Raw genomic sequence first — 22349 nt, 5'->3', positions numbered from 1 at the left:
ATGTGACTGGTATCCATTTTATGTAGGCCGTTTCGATTGCATTTTGCAAAAAGGATCTGGCATCTGGCACAAACATAGCACGAAAAACTCGTACAAAAAGTAGTGTTCATTTGTTTTAGATAGGTACCCATGAATGATACATATAATGATTCATTTAAGTGCTATAGGTGTCCTTTCATGAATTTCATTCGATATCTTTAATGAAAAATAATGTTTCAGAGGTTGAATTCAATCGGCTTGCAATCGGTCAATGGGGGAAGGGTGGGGTCTTGAACTTTTGAAATTTTAGCTTGAAGTAATTCATGAACGGTATCTGAAATTAGACAAGTTTGGCGAATTGGCCCTTATGTCTTGGGAAGACAATTAGAAAGGATTGATCATTTATTTTATTATGTTCACCACGTAAAAGCCAATGAAATGAAAAGATCACCCTGCCTAAATATAGTTTACTGTTCTGCTTTTAGTTACTTCATCGAAAAAAAATTGCAAAACCCTTAGTAACTTTGCAAAGCTGTTAGTTCCTTTTTACAAAATGCAGTCCATTTTATCGTGAGGATCTCCAGTCTCAGTGCTTGCTTTTCATTCTCAGATCAGAAATATTTAATTTCTGATATCTCTCTCCTTGGATATTGGCACGTGTCTGACTCTGTTTATATATTTTTCTCTATTGATGAAGGATATAACTACTGGTTATTATAAATAAAGTTAACAAAAGTTAATAAAGGCAAATAAAGTTAATAAAGTTATGTATGGAAAAGAAGACTTAGGTATTGGAATTTTTAATAATTGTTCTTTTATACTCTTGACATAGAGAATGAAAAACATTCTAAAAGTGTTAAAATGCATCAAATCATTCTTTCAGCAGGGACGGATTTTCCTACTTGCCGCCCATGGGCCTGTATTTTGCCGCCCCCTTCTCATTCGTTTTGAAACATCAATAAAAACCATCAAGTGACCGTGCCATCGGGGGAAGGGTGCATTCGACGCGTTTACTCGTGTGGAACACATTTTTTGGGAAAGCCCTGTCAACACTACTAGTAAAAGGTCACGGAACTTTGCGCGAAAGTCAAGTTTCGTAAACCTATCTCTAATGGACAAGGCCTTCCATTCATAAGAAATGAACGAAAAAATTATGAAAGAACAAACACAGAATTTGGTTTAATGATTTTAACTTCCGCCGCCGCGCCGCGCCGACCGTACCGTGTTTGGCGCAATGCGTGAAGTATTCACGCAGTCTTGTAGGCGCTATGCGTTTCGCGCTGACCGCACGGTGTTTGGCACAATGCGTGAAGTATTCATGCAGTCTTGTAGGCGCTATCCGTTTCACGCTGACCACACTGTGTTTGATGCGATGCGTGAAGTAGTCGTTTAGTCTTGTAGGCGCAAATATGTGTTACATGCCGATTGCCGCGCCGAGGGCTTCTCCTTTTCATCTCAAGTCCTCGTCATCATTTCTCCCTAAGTCGCGCCGTTCCAGGCCAAATTGTATGTTTGGTTCCTCTCTTAACTCGACTAATTAAAGGTGCTGTCTCTTGTATCACTGAAAAACGACAAAATTAGAAATTACTATACTCTCAGGAAATGAGAGATTTTGTAGCCTTTTCTCGTTTGTAATTTTTTTTCTCAAAATCCGATTTTTTTTCATACCTACATTTAAAAAAATTGCAAAATTTGCCGCCCCCTAGACTTGCCGCCGTGGGCCGCGGCCCATGTGGCCACCTCCTTAATCCGGCCCTGTCTTTCAGACCTGACTTTTTTTCTGCCAGTCAAATAACTATTAAAAGTAAGGCGACCCATGAAGTTCTTGACATCAGATACTTAAATCCAATCAATGAGTGCAGAATTTTCTTTAAATTGATACCTGCCTATTTCGGTGGAGAATATTGACCGACTCTGCTGTGCAGGATATTTTGGCAAGTGCTAACGTTTGTTTAGATGTAAAAGAGTACAACACTGCTGTTCTTAGGAAAAACGCCGTACTAACATTCTTCAGTTGTCAAAAGTCCTTCGGTAAAATGTTTATTTTTGCGGAAAGTTGTTCATATTTCTCCTTGAAATTTTCAGAGGTTTCAGATTAAATCGCAAACAAAGTCTGAAAAATTTAATGCAAAATATTCAGAAATTTCCAAATAAATTTGTTTTTAGTGTTGAATGAAACATGGCAACATCTGAGGGTTCATACGGCGTTTTTCCTAAGTATGGCAGAAAAGAAGGGGAGACCATTTTCTTAGCTTATGAATCCAGGCGTTCTGACAATTAGTTGCAAGGAGGAGAACAGCCTATTAAGTAAGTGATGACATTGTTCCACCCGACAAATAATTCGAGAAAAACTGCATAAAAATTCGGTCGTGTTCCAATTAGCAGGGAATCAAAAAGCTCCAAAATTTAAGCACACAACTTGTATTTTGGTTTCTGGATGGTTTATTCATTGTGTATTTTTCCGCTCACATAGGAGAACGGGAAACCCCTCTCATTGTGGTTCAATTTCCAACTTATTTCCTAGAAAAAGATATCAATATTGATGGTGCTCATCCAAATGGTTTCAGGAGTGCATAGTAATTTCAAGTAGCTCTGGTTACTACCCTGTTTTAAATGAAATACAAAACCATTTTGAGAATGTAATTATCTTGGTGTATCAAAGTTTCTTGTAAATTCAAAAATAAATTGTTAAAATATAGAATCAAAAATTTTAATTTAACTTGTTCTGTTTTTCTTCACCAAAGTAATTATTAATGCAATGTGGGCAGTCCCCTTGGCAATGACCCGCTGAGTCCGATTTTCTGGTCTAAAATACTCCACTAGTTTTTTGGAGCTCACAACCATAGAGAAAAAAAGGAGGTGTTTGCATCTTGAGGTTTGTTTACCCTGTGACGTAGGTCGGTACAACCTGGCCAGCAAAATCCGGAATTCGAAATATGAAAAAAGGACCATAATGTCCGATTTTTTTACTTAAATTAACTCATTATATAATTTCAAGCACTTTTTATAGAATGACTTTTTTCCTTAAATTACACAATTTCCAAGAAAATCGACAGGATAAACGTAGCTGTACCGACCTACGTCATCAAATCATCAAAAAAATTCCAAGATGCCCGAAATGCAAACACCTCCTTTTTTTCTCTATGGCTCACAACTGGCTCACAAAGAAAATTTATACCGAAAAGATATTGAAACCAGTTCAAAACAATTAGGGATTGATTTTTTTAAATCAGTCTTTATTAAAAAACATAAAACAAGTATACTTTTACACTAAAAAAATGAACTCATATTAACAAGATTTTAATAAAAAAATATGAAGCTTCAACAATTACAATTATGGGAATCGTGTGAAAAGCTCTGCAAAAAAGACCCTAATTTTCGGTACTTATAATTGAATTACCTAGGAACTTATTTTTAGACAGGAAACAGCCTAGACATATGCTAGATAGATGCTTACAATCATTGAAAGCTTTTCAGTATAAAAGCTCATCAATAATAAGCGACTAAAGTGTGTCATTTGAAAAACAGGAAGTTAAGGAAACCAATTAAGTGCGGCAAAATTTATAAATACTGATGATTAAATTTCATGACTTTAGTAGAAGCGGTGAGGTTGTTCAACAAATAATACACAATTTATATATTCAAGAAAATATCAGTATTTTAGGAGTGTATGTTGTGTTTTCATTTCGATTCCTCTTCAGCAAGACTAAGTTCCGAAATTCATAGTTTCCTTAATTTACTAGCTGACTTAATCTGAAAATGATGAACTAGACATAATAAACGAAACCGTAACTTTCCGATTTTCCAAACCAAACTTTCTGTAAAATATAGTGGGGAACTTGAAGTTTCAGAAATAAAGCTAATCGAGACAAACTAAACTGCATCATTCCCTTCATTTCTCAAAATGACTAATCAATACTGATTTAACATCCTAGGAGTTGGTGGTGAAAAATGCATAACTAACCAGATATTTAAAGCAGTAATCCTGGTTTTCTGCCACCGGCATTCTATGAAACGGGGTCCCAAGCTTATGGAAAGCTCTCATTGAGGTCATAAATGGAGGGAATCTACCATGCTGCGCTGAAAGTCCACCTCTAAATCCAGTCAAACTCTCCGTGCACTAATACGGAGTAGTACATTAGCAGAGTTGCTGTGGTTTCAGCCATGGATTTTCCAAAAAATGGCAACCCTGCTGATTTATTTACTTCCTATCTATAGGTCAGAGGCAAATAGTCAAATAGTCAAATCAAGCATTTTATCAAATGCCTAGGCAGGTACTCAAATTTTCAATGTTTACAAGGTTTTTTGTTTTCACAAATACCTCTCTAATTTTTATTATTTTGAGACTATAAATCCGTCTAAATACAAACTGTCATTTTACTTCCTATTCAGAAATGCTCCTCATGATTCTTCAAACGCTCAAATTGTGAAAACTTTTTATTTTACGAAATGCTGCATGTTTTGAGATGAATTTGCATTTAAGGACTAGAAAAAACGTATTTATAATCGTATGGAACAAGTTTCTACAAGGAATTCATTTCCACATGATCAGAGAATTATTTTGTCTACAGTCAGAAAAATAGTTAGAATTTCAGTCTAAGTAAGAATATTTAACTATTTGCCTCGGCATTTATCAAAATGCATGATTTGGCAGTTTGCCTGCGACATATGCATGGTGAATTTGACTGGATGTAAAGGTGGACTCTCAGTATAGCATGGGGGGGGATCCCTATTTTACAGCCTCAACTTTCAGTGCTTTTTTGGAGCTTCGATGTGCATTTCAGCAAAAACCATCATTTTGCTTACAGGATTTTACATAAAAATAAGTACTAAACTAAAAAATCTCTGACACATGCAAGAGCTCCATGCAAGTTTTTGGGAAAGCCATGTACTGTTTCAACAATTTTGAAGAAGAGGGCCAGTTTTTGGCAATCAAATTTGTTTGAAATTTTCATGGCACTATATCAAAATCCTTGGAAAGGTTTCGCCAAGCATAATTTATATCGACGGTGTAAGTCAGCAATCACATAAGTCGTTTTCGGTGTCTGAAAATCTCTGCCTCTATAGTATTTTCTTAAAGGAGAACAAATTGACATCATTTCTTGGAGTTTTTGCCAAATTTTCTTTACATAGAGAAGAAAAATCACGACAGTTTTAAAGAATTGTCGTTGAGTAGTTTTCCGTTTAAAAAATAATGTGTGATAGGAAGTCTGCAACGTCGCAAATGACTTGTATGTGATTGCCGACTTAAACCGTCGATATGGTGTTGAGAATAAATTTTCATGGCACGAAACTCATCTTCTGTAGAGATAACTGAGGCATTTGATTCAGTATTTTGGGAAACATTTTCAAGGACTTATGGGTGTACGATTAACTCAAGCACTATAACTAACTTGAAACATGACACTTGAATGACTTAAAACTTGTCTAGCAGCAGAGAGTGCGACAGGAATGACTCCCAGAATATATTTTTATTCAGTGTTCTCTATCACAAGTGCTTTTACTTCCTATTGTCTCTAATGAAAGAGTGTTCAAAAAAACATGTTAACTGTGTTAGCAGGAGTAGATCCTTTGAACAATTTTGAGGACCTCTTTTGTCATCTTGAAACTATAGGAATTGGTAAATTACCGACCACAATCTCTGCTTCTAAACTTCATATGCAGCTTCCTTATCTCGCTTCTTGCTCTTTGTTTCTTGATAAGGAATCATGGATTGGCATTGTTCCTACATTTTCTTTTGACAAAAGTATGTATTACATTGAAAATTATGGCGCAACAGAAAAACTCAACCCAAATTTAAAATAAAAAAAAGAATACACAAATACTTCTACACCAGAATGAAAAAAAGAGATCAAGTAAAGCTATGCCTCAAAATATGATGCATCAAGAAGTGATTTATAACATAGTTCATGAATTTGAAGAGTCTAAAACTTTCAACTTTATCATTAAAGTAAGTGCAAGAATTAAATCTTATTTAAAAAGGAAGAAAATTATAGCTTTTGGTGGGCATCGTTACCTACAAAAAAAATACTTTCACATTAATTTAAGAAAATTCTACGAAAATATTGGTGAAGAACCAAGCACCAAAGAGAGAACTATTGGTTCTTCATTGCACACCAACTGATTAAATCTATGATGCTGTAACCATATGGTGGGAAAAGGCCTGTCATCCACCATTTAGGATGCTGCAACACATAAAGATGTAGCACTAAAAGCTGAAAACGTAATCAAAGACTTTTAAACATTGCGATTAAGAGATACATTTAAAGCATTCTGTCTGCAATATTTGATATAAATGATGCAATAAAACGAAATTGTTCCATTGATAATTTGCATTGCATTCTAGACAGAAATCAGTGGTATGATTAAGGCAGTGGTAATGTTAATAGTTGAGGTAAGATTATAATAAATGAATATTAAATATATCAAGTTTCTTTTTGTATAACTTAAATGAGGACAAAGTAAAAGAACTTCTAACAAAGAGATCTCTAGTGCTTTTTGTTGAATCCGGAAAAAACCAAAAAAGAAAACCTTTGTGATATTTTACCTGAGCTTCATGGGTTTAGGCAAAATTTCCAAGCTAAACATATTCGAGTTTTATTTGCAACGACTTGCAGATTGCCTTGTAAAGAAAGCATTTATGAAATGAGAAGGTTGGAAAACAAGAAAACATCAATTTTTACGAATTCACTGGGAAGATTCTTTGTAGAGATGCTCTGGTACTTTTTATGCCGGCAACTTTACGGTTGGTTAGCATCAAAAAATAAATCATATCAATAAAGGGGAGAGGAAATACAAAAATAAATAATATTCAATAGGTCAATAGTGCTTATCAATTAGAACAAAATTCATTTTACCCTGTAGGAGCCTCAGAGGACACATAATACATACAATTTAAGCTAAACAATATAAGAGAGTGAAAAAAATAACCTCATAAATCCTTTTTTGGAATATACACACATCATGAGTTCTTTGGATGAAAGAACAATATAAAAGGACTCTGAACGAAATTTATCATTAAATGAACACATGGTTCAATCAACTTCTGCTCAGACGAAAAAATCTCACCAGGAGTTGAGGACCAAAAGCGATATTTTTCCTCGATCTTCATAGTTTTGATAATGTTCTTCAAAGAATGAGAAATGTTTGCGCTCAAAGTCAAGAAGAAGACTTGAATCAGCCATTTCAAAAACAATCTAACTTCAGATTAACTCTTTTACAGCAAAATACTTAAAGTCCATACTAAGTTATGAGAGGATAATGAAATATTTTGACTAAGGTTCTCTAAACAGAGTGCACTTTTGACACTTGAATTCAAAAATTAGCTTACAAAAATCTATGATCTCTCTTTGGTTTTTTCCAACTTCTGAAGAATTTTGATTCATTACATGGCTTCTGGAAAGGCAGGTTCATGTTTAATACCATCTTTCATTTCAAGCTATGAAAAATCTTCAGTGACATGAACAATTTAGAATGCTTGCTAGCCTTAGCCACTAAAATGGAAAGATCTCGTTTTTCAGAGCACAGAATAACTTGAAGGGCAGTGTATTCAGACATATCATGAACACAAGATAAACCATAAATGGTAACTATTAAAGAAACTTACAACTAGAATACTCTTTATGAGCCCATTGACACTTTATCACCTTCCAACCAAAGTATCGCAGGCGCCATTAACGCTTAAGCGCCATGATGCTGGACATCTCAATGTTGCTTCAATTTTTTCTTTGAAACTTTTGCACATATTTCCAAGAAAATTCTAGGGATTAATTGAAGCGTTGGGTGTAGAAAGGGCATTTCTCAGTTGCGGGGTTTCAGAATTTCCAGTGCTAATTTAAAGTTTGAAGAGGAAACGATTAGGTGAATTGTCTGAAATTTTATGTTTACAGCATTATAAAATCATAAAAAGTATTCAGTAAAAGTTACAATAAAGTACATACATTTGCTTTAATCATATTGGATGAAACGTCAGCGTTGATTTTGAGACACCGTAATTAGATATACCCTTTCTGCTCCTGGCGCTTCAATTTTGATGACAAGAAATATTAGATAAATTTTCAAAAGATTCTGTTTTCTGGATTTATTGTAAAAATTTGAAAAGGTTGAAAAATTAGGCAACATAGTGCCTATGTACACATGGCGCTTGTGATACTTTGGCCAGAAGGTGACGACTTATTGATGAGCAGACTTCTCCAATGCAAGAACGGTGATATTTATGTTAATAAGCTGGCTTGTTGGTAACAATACTCTTCTTCAGTCGACTTATTTTACATGGTACAATCTTTCTATATTTTCCTGCTATTGAGAGGAAAAACTGTTATAATATGATATTATCCGCACTACATTTTTAAAAAAGACGTTACAGAAGGTTGAAGGTGTGGTTACAAATTTTTAGTGCTAAAAAATCAAATCAGGAACATGGCTTGGTTATCAAAAAAGATAAGTCATGTGTCAATGGATTACAGAAAATAAAATGGTGTTTAAATGGGAGACGTTCCCAGAGGGACACAATGAACTTAATCTAGGCAGTCTGTAAGGCAGCAAAATAACAAAGACCAAGATCCTTTGACTTAGTGAAAAATGAAGGGGAGCATGAAAAGCCTGAGAAAAATTGAGTTCATACAAACCTGCGACCTTTTGTTAATTTGCTTATAAGATTGCAAATTTTCAAGGCGGGTCCTAATTTCAATCCCATATATTTCATACACATTTCAAAATTCAGTAACAAGAACGCTCGGCCATCGATCTCCTGAAAAGAGAGAATCAAAATATAATTAATATACAAAGCATTAATTCTGCTCCTCAAATAAAATATAAAAAAAAACCCTGCCAAAGATGAATGACTTTGTCTCAATGGAGAATTTGCAATGGTCTGAAATTTGATGAATTTTGTGGATGAATTCAGTGGGATCTACTGAGTGAACTGAACACGAAGATACCCTTGATTCAAAAACTGAGCAATTATTAGAGGAGATATGACAAAATGACCGATTCTGCTAAAATACATGTGTTTAGATGGGAAATGCCACCAGATGACGTAATAAGGTGGCACATTTTCTCATTTTTAAATAGATTTTTCTCCGATTTCCCATGTCAGAAAAAAATTATGAAAAATACTGCAAACTCAGCTCATCAGGCACTTTCAGATAAAGCAATGAAATTTTTGTGTGCAAATTCTCCATTCTTCAAGATGCTGTTTCCGAAATAATGTAAACAGAAAGTGTTGTTTCGAGTTCACTACGTATGTGTCGGACCGTGTGACAGCAGCAACAAAACTGGTCAGCAGCTGGTCAAAAGGGGAATCTTTAATTTGCTTACATACTCTTAGTGCTCTTGCTTGTGGATGCAAGACCATTTTCCCCTTCATTTCTTAACCCAATGCAAAGGATTCTCTCATTTACAAGCAACTGACTGACATTACAACACTAGGAGACACGTAAAAAGTTGTAAAAGTGACATCATAGACAAAAAGAAAATTGTTTTGTTGGTCTGGGTTTAAAATAACTACACATCAAAAATTCCAAAATTTTATCAAGACTTTCCCTGAGATCATACATATACAAAGATTACTTTTTGAGCTCTGCAATTCAACTTTGTTCAATTTACAGCATTTAAAATTCTTAACTGAATCGACGTATGCGAAAACGTCCGTTGTCCAATACAGGTTTTCATAATTGCGGTGGGTTTCTTTTGTCCCACGACACTGATGAATCGGATCCATCTCTTTTGTAAACATTTAATTACACCCAGGGGATTATTTATACAATTTTTCTACATTCCGAACGTCTTAAACCATCTTATGTCCTTGAGTTACAACAAAACTGTCCACTCCAATTCTGAAACACTGTCTTGGACATCGGACGTTTTTGCATACGTTGATTCAATTTTGACTCAAATCATTGCAACACCCATACGTTCAAAAAGTACTGAACGTTTGTATTTTTGGAGCAAACAGGAACAGCTGTAATAATGTGATTCGATTGTGATAACAGAAACCGAAATAATCTTTAGAACAAGCCCTTGTTGAGCATTCAAAAATAAAAACCGACCGAGCAGTAGACCCATGACAGGCAAGTTCATTTTTGTCCACTAGGATTCTCGGAGCTGCTTCTTCAAAAAAAAAAAAAAAAAAAAAAAAACTTATTGAATGCATTTAAGCAAAAAAAGTCTGTTTACATTGGATGACTCAAGACTCAGAACCCATTTTTCATTACTTCAAAATACTGCGGTTGGATTTTTCTTCTCTTCCTCCCGAACTTGTGAGAAACTTTTCCTGTAACAAACTTCTAGGCAATTCCCCCCCCCCCCCCGAAAAAATTTAAAATTTCCTGACTCTTTCAGACTCATACATATCGATGGTGAAACTCCCAAACCAAGTATCTTGTTTGCAGTGTTTTAAAAACTTGGCTCCTATTTAATTTTTTTAGAGCAGAAAATATCAAGATTATTCCTTGAAATTTTCACAGAATTTTCTTAGCCCAGAGAGAGAAAATGACGCAATTTTTGAGATTTGCCGTTGACTAGTTTCCTGATTAAAAATTAAAGAATGACATGAAGTCTGCAATGTGGCAAACCAAGATGCGTGGTTTGGAAGTTTTGCCCAGAGACAAAAAACCCTTCACTGGTATCTTTGCAATGCTGGAGGCTTTTACTTTCGGGATTCCAACATTCAACTGTTGACCTACCTAATAGGTGAAAGGGTAACAATGTGTTAAGAATTTCGTTCCGCAAACAAACCGAAGTTTGGGAAACTTGTTTCGTTCATGGCATCACCCAAAGCTCATCATTCACCTGGTAGGTACATCAACAGTTGGAAAAAGAGTGATGACTATTGCTCCTGTGGAATTGTCCAGAAGAGAGTGTCGAATCCCAGAAAGTAGTAGATTCAACCTGTCGCCGAGGGACCAGCAGCCTGCTTGTTGAAATTTTGTGTTTGTCGGGTAGACATAGATGACATTGGCTAAAAGGCGGAGCGTGATTGGTTGGCTATGTCTTAATGCTGCTTTATCGTGCCTATGTTGGGTGGAACTCACAACAAGCTGGAGGCACCTCTTAAGTTTCCGACAGTATGTTGTCCATTCCACCTGACAAAGGCATGATAAAGCAGCGATAGGACTTAGCCGACCAATCACGCTCCGCCTCTTAACCTGAGTCATCTATGCCTACCCGACAAACACAAAATTTCAACAATTAGGCTGCAGTGAAGGGTCTCCTGTCTCTGGTTTCACCGTTGATAAACTAGGTTCTTCAAACCGTCAAAACCCTAAGAAAAGAAAAAGGCAAAACTAAAAATTGCTCTGAAATTAAATGCCCATGCATTTCACAAGTTCGAAAATTATTCTGAAATACTTCAGGTCAAGTCCACAGATACCACTCTCTCTGAAGATCAGCAACATACTGCATACATACTTACATGCTTGTAAAATACGTCTGCATGTTGAAGGAGAACCGGATCTGCAGAGGAGATATATTGAATGACATTTTCTACGGACCACTGATTGGGATCTGCTTCCAGGTCATTAAGGTTTTGTGTAGTTGAAGTTGCCAACTCTTTACCATCTGTTTTGGCAGAAATTGACAAAAAAGAATAAATGTTGAACTCATCGTCTAGAGGAAATTTCACTCAAATGGAAGTCTGCCAAATTTGGGCACCTCTTCAAATCCCAAAATGGGCACAATTTAAAAATTGTCTCTTCGCATAGGCAATGAATCCTGCAAAAATTGAGGGTCTCAAGATAACCCTCAGGTACTGTGTTGTCATGGTTTATGTAACTTCTAAAGAAGAGGATCGATTAAGAAAAAAAGAGAGAACTGGGTAGACTTAGTGAGTCTTCTAAATTGACTGGATGAAGCCCTCTCTTATTGATAAACAACCAATCAATGATTCTGCCTAATGTAAGCACTTTTTTAAATTGTGCTCATTTTGGATTTGAAGAAGTGCCCAAAGTTGGCACACTTCCATTTATGATTGTAGAGAAAAGAGTAGCCAAGGTGTTATATGTGTATTTAGTTATTGATTTATTTACTAAATTATGCGCTAAAGCTTTTCGGCTTTCGGCCATCATCAGAGCTTAGGTTAGAAAGGTCAAAAAAACACATAACAAATAACACTTAAAAAACATTTCGCCGATCACAATTATCAATGCTGAATTACAGTTATGCGAATATGGGCACAAAGCTTACTGGATATCGGTACGCTGAAGGCTACATTGGATGGTGGGGATATATGCTTGGTTTATCCTCCACAATCATATTTCGAAACAAATACAAATTCTTTCTCTACAATCATATTTCAAAATGGTGTTACTAATGAACGATTTCATAAATACTTCCTTTTAAGCGAAATGTAATTTTCACATAATAAACTATCACAGTGTAAAGCGATTCTGCTTCTCCTATTTATTAATTTAATGGGTCAGTTGTGCTGGTCACAGAATTGTGTTTTGATGCTTAATTCCAATAAATTAGCTGAAGTTTCATGATTTGTCCAAACCCACCTTTTTCGTTCAATATTAATTGAGATATAGCCCTTTGAAAAGTTCGGTTTTTGACATCATCCACCATGGTAGTGACACCCTTGGTTTCTTCCACCTTGGTTTAATCAGTCAGGGAGACATACATTAGCACTGGTTACTCTACGAGAAACACGGATGAAAGCAAGGTGGAAGAAACCAAGGGTGTCACTACCGCGGTGCATAACGTCAAAAACCCAAATTTTCAAAGGGCGATATCTCGATTAATATTGAACGTAGAAAGTTACGGTTTGGACAGATCTTAATGTTTTCATTTAATCTAAAAAAATCAAGCATCAAAATACAATTCTGTGACCAGTGCAACTGGCCCAATAATGCTGCTATCAGCTTGATGTTTGATTAAAATAAGCATGACAGAGAAAAGCCGGGCACACAATCAAAATAAGCTCATCAATCCAACAGTGCTGCTGCCAGGCTGTTAACCAACTGATTCTGATCAGTTGGTTAACAGCCACACACACTATCAAATCACAGACAGCACACCATCAAATTGATGCAAGTTGCTTCAGTTTGACAGAGCATAATATTCTCATTGGTTGGGTAGAATGTGGGCTTCGAAATCAGTGCTTTTGGCGCTTAAAGCTAGAATTAATCAGAGGAAATCTGACCTTGTTGGATTGATAGGTTTATTTTGATCTTGTGACCCCAGCTGAATTATAAGATACAACATATCGATGCATCAGCTTACTTTTATCAAATCCTAGAGAAAAAAATTCGAAGAGAGGCCTGCGGAAAAGATGGATGTAAGCTTTATCTGACCTGAGAATCAAATTTTTGTAACCTTTAGAATAAACTGAACCTTAATTTGATCATCCTCTCTACACTTTTATTTTTGTCACATTTAGTCATGCCACAGATCTTAGAATTCACAAATGAAAATATCCGTTACTTTTGGCAAATTATTAGATGGTGGAATTAGAGCTGTGAAGTCTACGTCTATTAGAATAAAGAAGAAAAGTTCCTCAAAACTACTTTCAATAAAAATGAGCCACCGTCTCCTTTCAAAAATCTGCTGCACTTACTTGAAATTTTTGGTTCTGTAGTTGGGGCATTCGTGTCGGGGGGTAATATCCTCTCATGGTTGAAGTTCTCTTTCATGGTTTCGATGACTGAAACAAAAAATTAAAATAATGGAATTTAGGTGCACCTTAATAAGAGTATTGATCAGTTTCTTTGTTGAACCTTCTTTTCTCATCTCCTTTGTTCAGTTTTTACTGAACTAATCAAAAGCAATTTTTAAAGTGAAGGAACAAATAGCCTAGATAAAAACTATTTCATAGCAAGAAATACCATAAGAGATGCACTTGATTTTATTCATTTTTTCATTTTTTTGTGAGATTAAATAACCTTTCTGAACTCAGTTTGAAGAGCACTACTTTCATTTCTGCAGAATCCAACTTCACTGTGTCGGTGCATTATGTTGGATGATTAGCTTTTGCTCTGATATTCACACCTAATTACGCTTCTCCATCATTGTAAAAGGAAAAAAGCACAGGATGAAAAAATTAAAACACTGGCTTAAATTCATGTTAATTTGACATGTTGTTCTTGACAGCGTTGGAGCGTGATTAGCCAAAAAAACCATGACATACCTATAATGAGAGAACAGAAGCTAAGAAGTGAATTTTGGAGCACATTGACATGCATTATCTTGTAAAAATGTTGCGGTTAGTGTTAAATGAACCAAAATTTTCCCAAATAATATTTGGTTGGTGGCAGAAAATCTGTACAATGAAAAGTAATTCACTCAGAATCAGTATGCAAGAAACAGGGTGTCTACAGACTCAAGGAGGAAAAATTCTGCACTTTCCTAGATTTTCCCTGGAAAAATTATCAAAATTCCATAACTTTTCAGAGCAATGATTCAAACTGAAAATAAGAAAAATTTGGCATTGATCTAAGTCCAAATGACTCACATAAACCATTTTCCTTCGAATCACGGACAGTAGGTCTACAAAAACGTCTACTCAAAAAATGTCTACATTTTTTGGTCTGCAGTCAAAATGTCTACAAAGAAGAAGTCTACTTTTAGAATGCCCAAGTAAATGTCTACATATAACGCGTCTATTAAAGGAAAATTACACGATGATTCTTCTCCTTAGATACGAAACTAAAGAAGCAACTGATGTGAGTTCACTCAACCTATTCCATTCAGAAGTTAACTCTGAGTATGGACTTTTTTAGAAGACATTATTATTTGTAGACATTTTCATAGTGAACTTTTGGATCCAGAAATTGTAAACGTATAGACCAAAAAATGTAGACTTTCTGCTTGTGGACATTTTTGCTGTAGACCTTCTGTCTGCATACCTTTCCTTCGTGTGGTAATTATTTGATTAACTAAAATTACAACTCCTCGTTGAAACTTATTTCTCCTTCTATTGATCAAAGTATACCTCTACATTAAGAATCAGTTTGATTGTGTGAACAGCGCTGATGTTTTTCAGACTTCCAGATTTCCCCAACTTCCGGTCTTTTTCGTAAAATTCTCTAATTTCCCTGACCTGATGGAACTCACTGATGATTCCCAGTTTTCCAGACCTGTAGACACCCTGGAGAAAAAATTCAATGTTATAAACTTGATTTATTCCTAAAAAAAATTTTGGAGCCATATTCTATGCAAAAGATGCGCTTTTCATTAAACTTACCATCCTCAACATTCACTTTGGCATTTTCTTCGCCATGTCCATTTGATTCAGAGTTTCTACGAGCCCTGGTTGCCTGAAACAAGGGGCCATAATACATACATTAAAACATGGTTATGGAAGGCAATTTTGAATTTTTGAAGAATATTTCAAGTTCTTTTCAAAAAATTCGATGTCATATTTTTTTAAATGAATTTTCCTGTCAAAATTGTTAGTCTAGGTCGACAATATTTACTTCTCTTCGAGGGTAAATCAAAATTTCCTTCTTCACGTCTTTATAAACAATCTTCTCATTGTCAAATGCTTTGTCGTTTCTTATTAAGAAGCATTTACTGCTGACAAATAGTAAAGAATTAATATGAGTTCATTTTAACCACTTTCCAAGAACTCGAGCACTTTTGCGGCCTTAGAAAAATATCACCCGATCAAGCATTTTTAAAAGCATTGGCTACAAGCAAGGTTGCATTGGCCAAGTAATGCATTCTTGGATTGAATCTGATATTCAAATTTAGATGAAAGGGACATAGGGCAATAACGTGAATTTTTTGCCACAATTTAACTCTTTAAACTGACAGTCAAAGGATCTCAATGACTTGATGTTATCACAGAAATTCCTCATCCTAATGATGTTTCATTTCTCAGAAAAAAAAAACGATATCAAGTCCATCAGAAAGCCTTCTAAAATGTCCATCGTGCTTCACATTCCTTGAGATCCACAGAGTTTCACATCTGTTCAATAACTAAAACTAAAAACTGTTCAATATCACCACAAGACTCATCAAAGAAGTAAGTTTCCCAACTTGATATACTCCAAATCAAAAAGGATAAATCGAATTAGTAAAGAGATACAACTCACTCAGACAAACAAACTCAAATTTTGAAAATCAGTGACAATGTTGAGTCAGGTAACAGCAGTCACCAGGGAATTCGAATTTACTGGAACCACCTCTAGTAGCTGGGTGCTTACCTCTCCATGCATCAAAAACTCATCCGAAAATCTCCCAACTTTTTCTTAAAAAATGAAGGGAGCTGGAGGCAGTAGAGATTGATTTCATTCATTTAAATCCTCTTGATCTCAACTTCAAATTGATATACTGATTCGACATTGTGAAAATCTTCACCTTGTTACAAAGCGTTTTTACCTCTTGGTGCATAGTCAGATTGCATACTCTACATAAGTTTCTCTCAGCTACTAAAATTATGTTTACAGGCATTATAAAACAACGAAAAACATTTTTACCGGTTGATTTTCTATTTTACACAGTCCACAGGATCCCTGCTGCAGAATAATCACAAGTCATCGCAAGTCAAGGGGTGCACCGGTGACCGAAATTGTGGACAAAAATTAAATGATTCCTTCGCAAACTAGTTGATCAAAAATACCGAATATATGCACCAAAGTAAAGCTGAAAATATGATTATTAGAATAAACCTCCACATCCAGCACCCCAAACTTCAAGAGGGAAAATTGAATGATTCTGGTATGATCTCCTATTGAATCAGAAGGTGGGTATAGAGTGACAGAGGGTGGTCTTAACAAAATTTGGTTTTGTCCCAAATTTATTAACTGAATTTCACAGTCTTCAGCTTGTTTGAAAGCCGAAAGAATACTCAACAGAAATCTTTCACTAATTTGCTTCATATTTTATTGTTCAAAATTATCAAAACCCCATTGCTGATCATCACAAAAAAAAATGTTAAATCTTATACATTATCCGTATGATATTCTTCCCAAACGGGAAAACCTCAAGTGTGAAAATAAAACGCATAAACTTACCTTGCTAAATTCAGCAAGACAGCTTTCAGAGCAAAATTCTTTTTTCCCATCAGAGCAGGGAAAAACATATGGGAGCTTCAGGGTTTCCTCTCTGCACCATGTGCAAAATACTTTGATCTTCCGTGGTCTTCCTATTAGTAAAAATTACAATTAATCTCAAGTTGGATCAAATTAACTCTTGACAAACATTAATTCGTGGGTAAATGTGTCAAGGGTGATACTTCTTCAAGCTTATTTCACTGAGGGCTTTATGCAGAGGGGATTATAACTGAAGAGAAATGAATCAATCACTGCATCATCATGCATCAATTAGCAATCACTTTTTAACGTTTTGAAAAAAAATATTAAGGCATGCAATACTTATCTGTATTTGTACTTATGGTTGCTTAATCCAAAAACGACCTCCGTTTTTCTCTGTCATGCATCAATTTCTTAGAAAATTAGATTTTCCTTGAAAAGCCCAGATTTTTTAGGAAGATCTCAATTTTCAATGAAAATCATAAGTGTAGGGAAAAAACTATGGTAATTTTCAGACTTAGCACTAAAAATTACACCGAACTCAACAGTCAAATGTTCAGCTTTTTTTTTCCTTTAAGAAAAAAAATATGGGGACCTTGATAAAAGTAATCACTGATGCAAAATGACTAAATCTAGCAAGCCTGCTGTGGTGTGCCTTAATAGACAGACAGCTGAAATGAAAGTTTTACAAAATTATTACCATTAAAATGAGTTCAGAAAGCTCCGGAGCACATTTGCCAGACTCCATAATAATCAAGGGTAATTTCAATAAGACTCAATGTAAAAAAACACTGATTTTTCGGCACTATCTGGCAACAATGCTACAGAGGGCTGACAGCTCGTTGCATGATCTTCCTATTCGACAGTGAAACCTCCAAACCAAGTATCTAGTCAGCAGTGATTAAAAATCTCTGCTCCTATCTTATTTTTTTTAAGGACAACAAATCAGCACAATTCCTTGAAGTTTTTTCATAAATTAGCTTTGCACATTGAGAAAAAATTACAGAAATTTTCAAGATTTGACGTTGAGCAGTTCTCCATTTAAACAAGGAAGTTTGACACGAAGTCTGCAACATTGCAAACCAGGATACACGGTTTGCAAGATTCAGCATCAATTTTTTCTCGCAGCATATGTCTTGATTTTAATAATACCTCAGAACCCTACAATTTTCAGGACCTCTTTGTTACAGTTATAGATAACTCTAGTAAACCCAAAAATTTAATTTTCCTCATGAATTCAGATTTTGCTCAAGTTTGCTGCAATCCATAGATCAATGAAATTCAGCGTTTTTACACCCTGCCCTAGGGTAGGTTAATTAGGGAGTAGTTACCTTTTAATTTTTTCTTCAGAGGTTCTTCGGTGACTTCGTCTTTTGGTCGATCTTTAACCACCCGTTTTATCCTGCAACATTCAACAAAAATATGAGGAAAGAAAAAACAGCAGTCAGCAGGAACAACAAATTCCTCATTAGATATGATTATTTTAAGTAAATTTTTGCTGCTTGTGCGAATTGATTAAGATTTTGAGGATATTCATTTTAAAAAGATTAGAGAGCAAAGGACACTGAGTTCCTATAATTAAACTTTGAGACATCACTTAGCTCATTCCCTTGATAATATACTTTACATTTTCTTTCACTCTAGGTGCCAATAATGGAGAATTTGCAGGTGTCTAAAGTTTTGTGAATTTCATGTGTAAGAAGCAATTACTTGATGAACTGAGCATGAGAAAATCCTTGGTTTCTTAAATGAAGAGTTATATTCCAAATTATCTAATCTGCTTTCATTCATGTGTTTAAAAGGGAAATGCGCCTACCTAAAGAAATTTCAAAACACTTAACACATAGTACATCGGTGGCATAAATCCAGTTCACAAATCTCTTTTGCCATGTCTGAAAATCCCTGCCTCTACGTTATTTTTTAAAGGAGAACAAATTAACATCATTCCTTGAAGTTTTCGCAGAATTTTTTTTTGCTTAGAGATGAAAAATCACGGCTGTTTTAAAGAATGCTGGTGAGTAGTTTTCCGTTTAAAAAATAAAGTATGACAAGAAGTCTGCGACGTCGCAAATCAGTTATGTGATTGCCGACTTACACTGTTGATATTTTTGGATTAATATCGCTGAACAGTCACCATTGGCAAAAATCTTGGTGATTCTGTTTTTCCGGGATTTTGGTCCTTTAAAAGAACATAATTCCAAAATGTTTGCTGCAGGCAACTTAAGTGCCTATTGGTGGAGCACCAAAACTTTGTCAAAACTTTGGTTTGGTGCAGTGGTTAAAAAAGCAACATAAATACTTACAAAGATCCTTTTTTTGCACGGGCCTGGCTGACAATGCTAACTTTTGACATCTTGAAATCTCTGTTTGACAGCTGCAAACAAAAATTACTATAGTTCCTAATAGTCTGGATTTGAGGACTAAATACCTACTTTGAGTCTGCATTCGAATATAGGTTGCCTAAATTTGTGACCTTGTTCATACAATTGAGTCCACCCCGAATAAGTTTATGCAGTTTTGCAGTGCCTTCAGTTTAGCATTGGAAGTAAATGTAGGAATCAAGATGGCAGATCTTCTGTTACACTCTTCAAAAGCGTAAAGTTTTATGGCAAAGACAACTTACCAGTCCCAAACAACCGAACTTCAGAGCGGACCATATTAATGATTACAGTAATGCTGTTAAGTCTATTATAAAGCCTGCTACTTAATTCGACCATGATATAATTCTGATATATGTTTTGTCAAGAAAAATTTCAGTTGAAAACAATTCTTGCGCTGACATGTTCTGACGTTTGGTAAATTTCGACAAACTCTGCCACAATTTGACACTCTACAGACCATGTGAGAATTTTGAAAGCGGAAATTTCATTTACAAGCAAGTATAGGTAACTCAATACTTAAAAATGCAGCTAATTTTTGGGTCTTCATAAATTAAATTCATTGGAACAAATTCACATCAAAGTAGTGCACCTAGTTACACATTCACAGGGGTAAAATGAGGCTGTAAAGTCCTTCCTGATATTAGAACCTGACATTCCTGTTACCTACTCCATCTTTAAGGTGATTCGATGGACGCCATACTTTGTGTCAGAATGAGCTGCGATGTATCGCATCGATTGATTCCATTTTTTCAACTACTCGTCATTTTTCTCGAATTTTGAGATCGCAATTTTCTTCTCAGGAGACTGAAGAATTCACTCACCGATTTTGACAAACAAATAAAATGTAATGCAGGCGTGGTTTTTTCAGAGAGAAAATATCGCATTCCAGTGCACTTTTGATATCAGAATCAATGCAATATTTTTCCTCTAAAAAAGCCCCGAATTTATTACGTTGAATTTGTCTGTGAAAATAGGTAAGTGAATTCTTTAGTCTCCTGGCAACAGAATTGCGATCTCAAAATTCGAGAAAATTGATGGAAGGCTGAAAGAATGAAACTAATCGATGCGATATATCGCACGTCATTCTGACATAAAATATTATGGTGTCCATCGAATCACCTTAAGACTAATGTGATGCTAGACCCAAGCCTGGTTTAACCATTCAAACTGATCATTGACACCAACAAACGGATGAATAATGGAATGGACTCCATTGAGAAATTGTGGGAGAGATAAAACAGTGTGAACTGTCAATTTAGTTCGGCATGAAATAACTTTCAATTATCCTAAAAATCAGATGAGCTGTCGAGGACATGATTAGTTAGACAGATTGCTGAACAAAAGTACATCAACGGTGTAAGTCGGCAATCACATAACTCGCTTGCGGTGTCTGAAAATCTCCGCCTCTATGTTATTTTATTAAAGGAGAACAAAGTGACATGATTCCTTGAAGTTTTTGCAGAGTCTTCTCCGCACAGAGAAAAAAAATCATGGGAGTATTGAAGAATTGCCATTGGGTAGATTTCCGTGTAAAGAATAAAGTAGGATAGGAAGTCTGCAACGTCGCAAACCGAGTTATGTGATTGCCGACTTACACCGACGACATACTCTTTGACTTTTACAGCGGCAACTGAGCTGACTGTTTATGCGATTGTGAATAGCTAGTCACAGGCTTAAATACAGAGATTAATACCTTAAAAACTCTTACCCAGTCACGCTAAAATCACGAAATGCTCCTTCAGAAATGTGGAAGAATTATTACCGGTAACGAAAAGGCATGCGACGGCTGACGGGCTGAACTTTCTATGTTTTGTAAACAACAGAACAGAACACACAATAAAATAAATGATTAATCAGCCAATCAGCTGACCACAAAAACCATAAACTTTGCCCGGCACTTGTAACAACTTTCCAGAAGAAAAAGTCTCCCCGCGCTCATGATAAATTCAATCGTCAGTCACCATCACACGGAAAACTGAAGTGAAAAATAACGCGAATAAGTTTTACTTCATTTGAGCCTTTTTTCCGTCAGAAATCGTGCAATTTGGCTTATGATAGATTACTTTAGTTGTGGATTCCCGCATAGCATAGCAGAATCAGAATAGGTACTTTTAGGGATATTTTTTTTCTTTCCCACAAACCTGCACCCGGTTGTTGTTCTCCCAGTGATCAACTGTAGAGGGAACTTTCCTTTCACTCTGGCTATTTAAACAATGAAAAATCTCGAAAAATCTCGATCGCTAGTTGAGATTCTCCTCTGTTCTCTTGTAAAAAAAATCGCTGAAAAAGCGATTTTTTGTATGTGTGAGTGCGCTTCCCATAAGATCTGATGTAACCGCTTATTGTATTAGTGTGTATTTTACAGGGTTTTTTCGAGCTACCGATAGTCGCTGTTCGATACGTCGATACGTCGATTCAATTCTAAACCTACCAACCCTTTCCTACAAAATACCCTGTTCCTTCTGAGTTCCTTAACTTTGCCTTCTTTAACTCCGTTTCTAAATAAACTGTATTAATTATCTGAAGTTCTTTATATCTTAAAGCTTCAATTTCCAATATGAATTTCCTAACTTTTTCACCATTTTCCCTTATAAAACAAAATCAATTTACGTATGTACTTTTTACCCTTGTGTTTAGCGCTTGTTTCATTTGTGCGTCAGCTTTGATACAATGGCGGATTGTTTACGTTCAATTTACAGTTGAGCATTTTCCATTTTTTTCCTTTAAATCTCTTCGAAAAGTCCCAAAATGACTTAGCACTCTTTAAATAAGTAATTCACCCCTTCAACTTAACATTGATGGTACTTTGGATGGTTCCACCTTTTGCAGTGAGGGAAACTGAATTGCCGAGTTTCTGAGCTGGCTATGCTGGCTCCTTGGTTTGTCCGTGTCCTTCGGTTTGATTTGTGATTTGTGCAACTTCCTTAATGATAATCTTACTTATCAAAATACTCTTTGACTGTGCGTGGAGTGTAATTTTGTCTTGAGTCTTGACAGCATTAGCACCATGTGAATC

The 22349-nt window shown here is 35.6% G+C and overlaps 1 protein-coding gene across 1 annotated transcript; it reads right to left on the bottom strand.

Moving 5' to 3' along the window:
- Window positions 1–3194: 3194 nt before the first annotated feature.
- On the bottom strand, window positions 3195–21218 carry LOC109035001 (uncharacterized). Its single transcript, XM_019048449.2, has 8 exons — window positions 21042–21218; window positions 19256–19326; window positions 18284–18354; window positions 16935–17065; window positions 15161–15233; window positions 13535–13621; window positions 11393–11538; window positions 3195–8728 (listed from the first exon to the last, which is right to left on the bottom strand). Exons 2-8 carry the CDS (start codon window positions 19303–19305, stop codon window positions 8597–8599), a joined length of 690 nt encoding a protein of 229 aa, XP_018903994.2. The 5' UTR covers window positions 19306–19326; window positions 21042–21218; the 3' UTR covers window positions 3195–8596.
- Between the last annotated feature and the right edge of the window lie 1131 nt (window positions 21219–22349).

Source organism: Bemisia tabaci, chromosome 2 (genome assembly GCF_918797505.1).
Source record: "Bemisia tabaci chromosome 2, PGI_BMITA_v3".
NCBI lineage: Eukaryota > Metazoa > Arthropoda > Insecta > Hemiptera > Aleyrodidae > Bemisia > Bemisia tabaci.
Note: the sequence above shows the minus strand (reverse complement) of the source record. Positions and strands in the feature narration are given on the sequence as shown.

What these genes read in the sequence shown, in the direction of transcription:
- LOC109035001 (XM_019048449.2), bottom strand. Translation starts at nt 19,305, where the DNA reads ATGTCAAAAGTTAGCATTGTCAGCCAGGCCCGTGCAAAAAAAGGATCT. An exon ending in CGTGCAAAAAAAGGATCTTT is followed by an intron (nt 18,355 to 19,255) that starts GTAAGTATTTAT and finishes TGAATGTTGCAG; the next exon opens with GATAAAACGGGTGGTTAAAG. An exon ending in TCTGAAGAAAAAATTAAAAG is followed by an intron (nt 17,066 to 18,283) that starts GTAACTACTCCC and finishes TTTTACTAATAG; the next exon opens with GAAGACCACGGAAGATCAAA.